This window comes from Enoplosus armatus, chromosome 15 (assembly GCF_043641665.1).
Source record: "Enoplosus armatus isolate fEnoArm2 chromosome 15, fEnoArm2.hap1, whole genome shotgun sequence".
Lineage (NCBI taxonomy): Eukaryota > Metazoa > Chordata > Actinopteri > Centrarchiformes > Enoplosidae > Enoplosus > Enoplosus armatus.
Genome location: NC_092194.1, coordinates 5,452,589 through 5,462,607, shown reverse-complemented (window position 1 = coordinate 5,462,607; position 10,019 = coordinate 5,452,589). Strand labels below are relative to the sequence as shown.

At 41.2% G+C, this 10,019-nt stretch overlaps 1 protein-coding gene across 1 annotated transcript; it reads left to right on the top strand.

The window, feature by feature from the left end:
* The first annotated feature begins 1,841 nt into the window (after positions 1 to 1,841).
* Positions 1,842 to 6,952, top strand: LOC139297986 (semaphorin-4E-like). The gene is made up of 14 exons (XM_070920804.1): positions 1,842 to 1,935; positions 2,299 to 2,444; positions 2,968 to 3,030; positions 3,146 to 3,241; positions 3,757 to 3,856; positions 4,016 to 4,126; positions 4,330 to 4,478; positions 4,579 to 4,748; positions 4,872 to 5,022; positions 5,179 to 5,401; positions 5,512 to 5,630; positions 5,799 to 5,965; positions 6,066 to 6,115; positions 6,267 to 6,952. Exons 1-14 carry the CDS (start codon positions 1,842 to 1,844, stop codon positions 6,950 to 6,952), a joined length of 2,325 nt encoding a protein of 774 aa, XP_070776905.1.
* The last annotated feature ends 3,067 nt before the right edge of the window (positions 6,953 to 10,019 follow it).

Sequence of the window (10,019 nt, the reverse complement as noted above, 5' to 3'; positions counted from 1 at the left end):
CTCCAACTGAAATTAAGTTGGACTTCAAGGATTTAGATTTTGAATTTTCCCTCCTTTAATACAAACATAGGCTATATGAAGATATTTATATATCTACTAATGGTTAGGTCAAATGAAAGCAAAGCCTCTTTAATCAAAATGACAAAACTAAGACAAACTTTTTTAGAGATTTTTAGAGAACAACATTTCAAAAACGATATAATTTCAAGTTATGCCATAGCTAGACAAGACAAGTTCCCCATTGGGGGTGCAGGGGGAATTTAAAGTAAAATCACGCACTAAAACTCTCACACTGTTAAATCAGAAGGTACTGGAGCTGCTTGATTTTTCACCATAGGTCCCATGATATATTAGATATAAATGCTTGTAAGTGAGCTCCTTAATTGAGCTTATTTGTTAATGAACTGATTTGCAAAGGTTTATATCTGCACATATGTTGTATTCATATCAATTATATGAGATATATCAACAAATTCTCTTGGTGCTCACAAGTCTAACCAGATCAAATAATACATTTGTGGAAAATGTAATTAATGCATGGTTTATCTCTCAGAATCACATAGTGAAAGATTTCTTTCTAGACTCGCCTCTTCGCACTTCCACACAAGACACATGCACAGCAAATAAACTTAACTGTGGTCTTGAATCTTACAATACGCCTGTTCAATAAAAAGACAAAACATTGTCCTTCATGGTTTTGACCTCACATTGCAGTCTCAGCAGAACTCTTCATTTCTTGTGGAAATCACAGTTTAGCTGCTCCCTCTAGTGGTTTGAGGCTGTAGTGGCACATTTTCATTCAAACTAAAAACTACAGAGGAAGAAAGAAACTCTGGTATTAACTCTTTCCCTCCATAGCTCATGATAAAGGGCAGCAGGGGCGTAATAGTGAGGGGAATAGTGGAACTAAGCACCCAGGGCCCCTACACAGAGAGGGCAGCAATTGGTTTTTATGCCATTAGCATTATCACTACACTATTATTTTTGACTGAATAAATTATATAATAATCTAAAATAAGGGCCACTCTGAAAGCAGATTAACAACATCAAGCAGTCTGTTTCATTATGTATTATACATATTGTTTACTTGTAAACAACAAGATACTTGTAGCTAATGTACAAATAATAACTTGAAATATGATCAGTTTTAACTAGTGTTTTGATCACGTATGTGCAACCATTACTGAATCAAATAAACTCACACAAGTTCAATAACTTAGACTGAAGAGTTATTTATTATTTTATTACAATTGTATTTTGTTACTCGCTCAGGGTACAGCCTAATAAAGATCTAAAAAAAGAAAATAAATTAAATAGTCCTTACAATATGTTGAGAATAACCACTCCTGATGCATGTGTTTACTTGTTGATACCGTTATTTATACAGTAAGTCCTGGCACAAGTAGCCTGTCCCACCACAGCTGATGGAAAACTAGTAACAGTAAAAGAGAGTAAATCTAGTTACATGAAACAGAGGCTCGGAGTCCAAACTGCCGAGAGCCGTTAGTATAAGAATTCGGTCGCGTCCAGATTCTCGTGCATTTGAAAGAGCACAGGTCAGACTGACACAGCTGTGAATCCGCTTTACACGTCGAGTTCAAAACAAACAAGAGTAAAAAATATTGACTGCTTTACAACAAACCTGTTTTCTCTCTCTCTCTCTCAGAGAATGAGATCACCAACAGGTAAGAATTAAAGGACAAAAAAAAAAGAGACACACTGAGTCTCTGTCGGGAGAAATCATTGCTGTTGTCCTTATCCAATATCTTCCAACGCAACTTACACATTGAAGCCAAACTTGGTGCAAAGTGGCGTGCTCTTCCTGGCTTGTACGGGACACGATGAGACCTCCCGCGCTGCTCTGTTACCTCCTCCTCGTCATGAGTGAAGGCCTTGCAGCGAGCAACAAACCCCGCAGGAGTGTTTCCTTCCAAGGTAAGGCATCTCATGTGAATGTACATTCAAACTGCAGACGGCACTTTGAAGGGAGCCTCACAGCTGGAATGAGATTGTATCACTATATTAATGGTACACTGTGCATAATCTCATTTATCACTTATATATAATACTTAACATATAACAGGCTGTCTATGTACACGTTAATCCACATAGAACATTGCCTATATGACAATACAGGACTAACAATAAAATACATATTACAGCATGCAGCAGCAGTAAGGAATACTCACATGGTGCAGGCTATACAGTATGAAAAAAACACACTGAACAACTACACTGCATTAAAATACATGGGTTTGAAATGTGACCTCCAGCTCCTTGTCCTTTTGTCTGGTTTAGATTTGAATTGGAAACAGTTCAAAGAGTCTGGCTTCAGCAGTTTGAGCTCTTTGATAGTAAGAGACGACATCGGCCAGCTTGTCATCGGAGCCAGGGGGAAAGTGCTCAGCCTCAGCTTGGAGGACATCACCAAAAAGACCGGTGAGGTAAGACTGACTGGCCTGCTGTACCCGACACACTGAAAAAGGAGCTTTTCCCAGCTGTTTCTGAGTCAAAACCACGGCTGCCAATGAATGCGCAGGAATTCGTTTTTTTTCACATGCTCAAACACAGTACAACAAAAACTCTGATGGACAAACCTGGAGCCGCAGAAACACGTTTTTTCATCATTTCCTTAGTTAGAGAACAATGACTCAAAAACAAGCTTTGATTTCTTAAGTGGCACTTCAGAACAAATAAGCCAGAGTGGCTTCTCAAATGCAAGTAAGTCAAGTGTATTCAAAAGCAAGCACAAAGGGCCTTGTGAATATAGCATGTAAAAAGCAGAGTGAACATTTTTTTTGTATCAAAAATAGCAGTCAGAACATTAACCTATTGGCTATCAGAACTTCAGAACTATTAAACTATTGGCTACCACACATATTTCCTAATACCATAAGAATCCTTTACATTTCCACTTACAGTAGGCTATAAACACAAAAGGTCATCGCTAACTCTCTTTTCTTCCAGGTCAATTGGACGGTTAGTTCAGTGGACAAAGCCCTCTGTCAAATGAAGGGCAAGGACACAACGGTATAGTAAGAAGTGAATTATTAGTGAACATCATCAGCTATAAGTGCAGCTTTTACTATCCAACACAGTTTACAGTATAAAGTTTCACTCATTTTAATCCCCTTTGTTCCAACAGGAATGCGATAACTTCATCCGGACTCTACACACACTAGAGGATGGTAAAATGCTAGTATGTGGGACAAACGCTTTCAACCCTGCATGTGACTACATGGTAAGTAACTCTACTCAAGTTTCCAGAGACACCAAATGCTGTGCTCCCGAAGACAGCTGATTCAATAAGTAGTCTCAGTTTTCTTGCTCAGAGTCAGATGAGAAGATCAATGCCACTACGCTCTCATGTTTGTCTGTTGAATAAGTAGCAAGAGCCAACAGGCGGTTAGCTTAGCTTAGCACAAAGACTGGAAACAGATTTTACACTTTGGTCTTTGTGCGACTTAAACAAGCAAAACACAATATGTTAATCAGGGAGCTTTAGAGGTGTTTATGGGTGGATTTTGTTGTCGTTGGACTGAGCCAGGCTAGCTGTTACCCCTTGTTTGCAGTCTTTGTGCTAAGCTAAGCTAACCATCTGCTGGCTCCAGCGTTATATTTATTGTATGAGAGTGGTATCGACACTTCTTATCTAACTCTCAGCAATAAAGTGAAAGGGTGTATTTCCCAAAGTGTTGAATCAAAAACAATGGGACTGATGGATTAATTGAGCCTCGCAAACATCTCCTTCAACAGACTTTCACAAATGGAAGCGTGTCTCTACAAGGAAAGAAGCAGGCGGGAAGGGGGAAAGTTCCTTTTGACCCTAACCAACGCTTTGTTTCCCTTGTGGATGGTGAGTAGATTTCCGAGCACTTTATTTCTTTTTTTTGGTCATGGCTACTCTCCTCAGAGAAATATTAAGAAAAAAGCAGAGGGTCAGTTTGTAAGTTTGTAATGAGTTTGGATAGTAGTTTTGTAATGACACACACTGCCGCTTCCTCTCACTTGACAGGAAACACTTTGTACTCGGCCGCTTCCTCCAACTTTCTGGGCACAGAACTGGTGTTTCGAAGGCATGGGCCGAACCCTCTCAAGACTGAAATGAAACGCTCCTGGTTCAACGGTAAGCTGCTCTTATGTGGGCACTCGTATAGTAACAAAGTGATTCAACACAGGCTGCAGTGAACTGTTTCATGAGAAAGTTTGAATTCTGAATGAAGTCAGTTTTCTTCCGTCCATAATTGAACACTTCAGTTCTTTTTCGGTTCCAGGCCTTGTAAGAACTTTGTACGCTGTGGTTTCATATTCTTAATGGTTTGGTTTCAGAGCCGACCATGATTTCCATGAGCCTCATTGAAGCAAGCAAAAACAGCGAGGATGGTGAAGACGACAATGTATTCTTGTTCTTCACTGAGAGTGCTGTAGAGGAATATCATGACAACATCCAGGTGTCAAGGATTGCCCGTGTGTGTAAGGTAAGTCTCTGAAGTCATCTGACACAGGAGCTCAAAACACCTGCACTAGCTTAACAAGTGTACATTAAGCTAATGTTACTCAATGTATGTGTTGTTTTAGAGTGACTTGGGGGGCAAAAGGACCCTGCAGAGAAAGTGGACTTCTTTCTTGAAGGCCCGTTTGGACTGTCCATTCGCTGGCTCACCGTCCCTGGTTCAGGACGTTTTCCTGCTCCGAGACCAAAATAACTGGAGGGATAGCATCTTCTACACCACATTCACTTCCAACTCGTAAGTTACATGTATCCACAGTACGTACCTCGTTGCTTTGAATGTATACAACTGATGAGTATTACACAGTAATACACAGTAAAAATATAAAATAACAGGAAATAGTTTCTGTCTCCGTCACAGAGAGTCCTCAGGGGCGTGCAGCCAGTCTGCTATCTGTTTGTACAAGCTGTCAGACATCAGCCAGGTGTTCAGCGGGAGGTTTTTGACTGAGAGGGATACTGGGAGCTGGGACACATACACAGGAGAGGAGCCATTCCCTCACCCTGGTTCAGTAGGTACCAAGCCAAGAGCAATTTTAATAACATCACTATTAGGGCTCATTATATCTAACTTGGATTAAAAGAAGCACTTAGATAACTCTGTTATCCATCGTTCAAATCTCATCTGATGACATTCAGTATAATCTGTTTCTGTCTTGTTCTCATAGTGCATAAACGATGAACAGCGGGCCAAGGGCGTGATGACCTCTCTCGACCTCTCAGACATAATCCTGCTGTTTGTAAAGAACCACCCTTTGATGGAGGGGGTGGTTACACCAATAACTGGCAAGCCTCTGCTGGTCCGCACAGGGACACGATTTTCCAAGATTGTGGTGGACCAGGTCACATCACTGGATGGACGGCAGTATCAAGTTATGCTTGTTGGCACAGGTATGCAGCTACAGTAGCATATGCAGACGTGCATTTACACCAGTAACACAAATCACACCTGAGGTGTATTGACAGACGAACTCCATGTTGGATCCATTCTTCTCCCTCAGACTCTGGTTGGCTGCAGAAGGCAGTGAGGTTTGATGGTGAGGATGGACACATCATCGAGGAGCTGCAGCTGTTTCAAACTCCTCAGCCTGTCAACTTTCTCCAGCTCTCCTCCAAAACAGTAAGGCTCAAGTTACTTGTGTTGTTTTCCAAATTCAAATCCAATATGGTAAAATGTGGTACATGGTACCCTGATCCATTGAGACATGAGTTTCATGTCATGTTTGATCTTTAGAGTTATAATTTAGAAGCCACCTTGTAGGAAGACAGCTCTAAACTCTTTCTGTAGGGCCAGCTGTACAGTGGCGGCAATAATGTTGCTGTTCAAGTTAATGTAAGGGACTGCAGCCGCTACACATCGTGTGATGACTGCCTTCTTGCCAGAGACCCATACTGTGGCTGGGACAAGACCAGATCACAATGCACGTCTGTTGTTGGCGCATTACTTGGGTTCATGTAAGTCAAACCTCTTATGATTATTTACTTTCAAGAACATGTTTTTTTACTTGAGTAAGTCTGTGTTGTGAGCTTGAAAGAGAGATTTCTCTTCTTGCAGGATTCAGAGTTTGACTGATGGAGACATCAGGATGTGCCCGATCTCCAAGTGTAAGTTAAACATTAGCATATGCTCATACAGTACACATATGTCTGATGTCATTCATGTGATCTATTCCCCAGCTCCAGACATTGAAATAGAAACTCTGTTACATTGCGTAGGATGTAGATAAATATTGTGAGTGCTTGATTTCTTCCTCAGTGAAAAAGACACCCGCCATCGTCCACCTCACCGTCGAGATAGCGCAGTTCCTGCCATGTTCCCCTAAAACAAACCTCCCAATCATCTGGCTCTTCTCTGACAGCATCCTCCTTCCCAGCCCCCGACACACTGTACTCAGCCAGGGTCTCATCATCAGACCCTCCTTTTCTGATTCTGGCCTTTACACCTGTGAGACGGTGGAAACAGTAAAGAGTAAAGTGCACCGGAAGACTGTGGTCCAGTACCTCGTCCAGGTTCAGGACACTAACACTGTTGTCAGGAACCTGAGGGCGGCTGTGATCACCTTGGCTGCTTTCGCCTGCTTGCTGATATCGTTCATGTGCAGCGGCCTCGTGATCAGACACCTAAAGGCAAAAAATCACATTGGTTGTGGCATCCAAAACAGCAACAACAATCAAGTTCCAGCTGTGGGGCCTTTCTGTCATAATGATCGGACCACTGATCGACACATGGAGGAAGTTCTGGTTCCCTGTCAGCAGGCGGCAGAGCGCCACATGGGGACTAACAGTGGGAGAGATGCTGCCTCCGAAAAGGAGCAGTGTGTGGACACTGGGTGTGTTATATCTATATCCTTTCTCCCAGAAGGCACTGTGGCAAAAGTGGCTGAAGAGGAGGTGGAGGCAGACAATGACAATGGCTGCACAGTTATGGGGACCACAGAGTAACCCCCTCCTTTAACACTTTGTTTCACTGTATTGTGTTGCATGCATATTTCAATAAATGCAAAAAAATAAAAAAAATCTAAGGTTAGGGATTAGTCAGACAGCAGCCTTGGAGGAGCACATCATATTATAGTCATAAATATTCACGATTAGGGTCCTACATGTGACATCTATCACCAGGGGACATGGTTACATGGTTGGTTGACCTGAAAATGTAATAAACTAAACTAATATTGCTGTACAGGGACTGCAACCTCTGACAACTGTCCATTTTTCTGCTGTTGACATCCGTCTCTTAAAGGGTTAATATGAATTGCATTTTTCAGTTTCCTCTAATGAGTGAAACAGCGCCCCTCCCTGGGTTGTAATGGCTGGTAAATGTCAGTCTGTGTGGTCAAACGCGGCATTGCAGTCTCATTGTCGAGGCAATCGCGTGGAGCCCACCTCAGAAAAGACAGGTGAAGTTGGCGCCCTTTGACTAAAAAATAGTAAACAGTCAGGTGCGGTTACTGTCACGCCACTAGGAAAGTGTAAATGAACAGGACTCTGGGAAAGTGTGCAGCCCGTCATACTGAAGAGTCATAACAAGCAACAGTTAACAACGTCGTTTAAATGAAAGTGCTGAGTTAGCTGGCTAGTTTTCTAGTGTCTAACGGTATTAGCTGCCATGCTACTGTAAAACCAGTATAGTTAGCAAGACTAGTTAGCTAGCAACGATGGAGAGGAGAGGAGGAGTTCTGCCAACACACCAGTAAAAAGTGAAGTGGGACATTCTGTGACGGGGATGTGGAGAAGTTCACCTCCATGAAGGGAAGGAGAATTGACTTAAACGTCAAGTAAGTGAGTCAAATAAACCCCTGTCTGTCTGTCTCTTTGCTGACTGGTTTCTTTCCTGTTGGCTCTATGGTTTAACCCTCATATACAGTCTATGGTTTAACCCCTTGCTGTGTTGTTGTTGATGTTATGGAAGTTATATTATGTTCTGCACCGTATTTGCCTGGACTTTGAAGCTGTTGTTGCTGTCTACATAGACCCAGGGTATATTTATTAAGTTAAACAAATATGTTTGATTTATATTTCCATTCCATAAAATAAAATTAAATATTTTGTAATAAAGGAGATGATGATGAGAGACTTGGCTTCTGGACCACTCCACTGCCTAAATTAGCACTTTCAGAGTTACTTTACCTGGGCCCACTCTGGTCTCTTTGGTTAAAGTTGACCAGATCCACCACAGATGACAATCAAAAGGCTTAAATATAGGCAAAATGTTGTCAGCTATGTAGGAATTAAAAAAAAACTTCAAATCCACACAATTCACTATGGCATTCTGCTGTAGCATCACATTAGTTGAAGTGTGGATTACTGCATTGAACTCTAAATGGTACGTCTTTGTAATCTGCTTATGGCTAAGAATTATGGGACCTGTAGTTATTGTTCAGATGTGACTAGCCAGTACAGTAGAAGATAACCCACTTCACTGAGAAGACAGGCATTGCTGTTCCACATGAAAAACATAGTCATGGTTTTTCAGACATTGATGTGCACACACTAACATTCCACAACACAGAAATATACAGCAAAAAAAAGATCTCACCATTTCCATGAATGCCGTAGTCGTATGTGGAGAAGCTGTGTGTGTTTTGTCAGCAAGTGCGAGAGGAAAGAGACAAATTAGTTTTTTTGAACTGGTTCTGTGGTAATGGTATAATTAGTTCTCAGGGGAATGAATCTGCTGGTTCTGACTTTACTCTCCTCCCCTGTGTCTTTCTCTTTCCCTGCATTGTCCCTCTCTCTCTGTCCTTTTTCCTTTTCCCTTAATCTCTTTTTTCCCCTGTGCTGTTGTCTTTCTCTCCCTGTCTCTAAGGCACAGGTGTGAGGAAAGTCAACTGATGCATCAAAGTTAGAGAGAAGAGGGAAGAGAGAGGAGAGCATGTGGTAATGGATGATATAAAAAAAAAAAGACAACAAGAAAAGGAGAGCAAAGACTCCAAATTGTTGATGATTACAAAAATATCATAAAATACATGCAGTTAATTGACAATGCACGCACATACTGGACATACACATACTCTCATATTACCTCGGGCATGTACGTACTATCCAATTTGAGCCAGCTCTGTGCTCCAGAGTCTGTTATGCTGGTGTGTCAGCCCAGAGGCTGGGAAGCCAATCAATAATAGGCTTTGAAGGCAGATACCTACACCAAAATATTAGGAGTGAACATACTGGCAGCAGCTTCTGCTAATATTCAATCTTCACTCAGTCTTTGTGCCGTTAAAAAATAATAAAATGAATCACGAAAGATTAAAGGCTTCTCACTGACAACCAGTGTAGTATTGATTTGATGTTAATTATGTATAGCCATCAGTCATGAGTGAAGGCAGATCAGAGGGTGGGGGGGGGGGGAAAGCTGTGTTTATATCTTCATATGTTCCAATAAAACTTTGTACAAAATCAACAGTTAAGACGTTGCCAGATCAATCAAGCTAACTGAGCTTTCAGGCTTTATTTAATACAGTCAAAGCCAACAACTTGATAGCAACTTGACAGCACTGATAACTTTCCTCTGTGAGTTTTCGGCTTTTTTTCAAACTGTGTTTGACACAGAAAAGCAATAAGCAGGGCACATTTGAATGAACTGATAGTATTTTTAAGGGCGATGTCAGGTGCTGCCACAAGATGGCAGTCATGTATGACTAATAATTAACAACCAAAGGTAAGCTGTAAACCTGAGGCTGTGGAAAATGAATATACAATTTGGACAGGCTTTTAAATCTGCTCGATAATTCTAACATGCTTATGAGTTTATTGCAGTGAAACTCTTAAGTTTGTATGGAAGTTTTTTTCTTTATTTTTTGTTGCCCAGGGACTACAGGCCTTTTCCACAGCAGACATTTTGACTTGTCATAGCAGGCAGGTTGTAATCAAGTGTCCCAGTAAGTAATGACGGTGAGACAATATCAGGACACTGAAAGGAAGGCAACTAAATTGAATTCAGCCATCATTAATGTTATTATTTATACCATGTGCTTATCTATAATAAGAACAATCTTTAATTGGTTACATT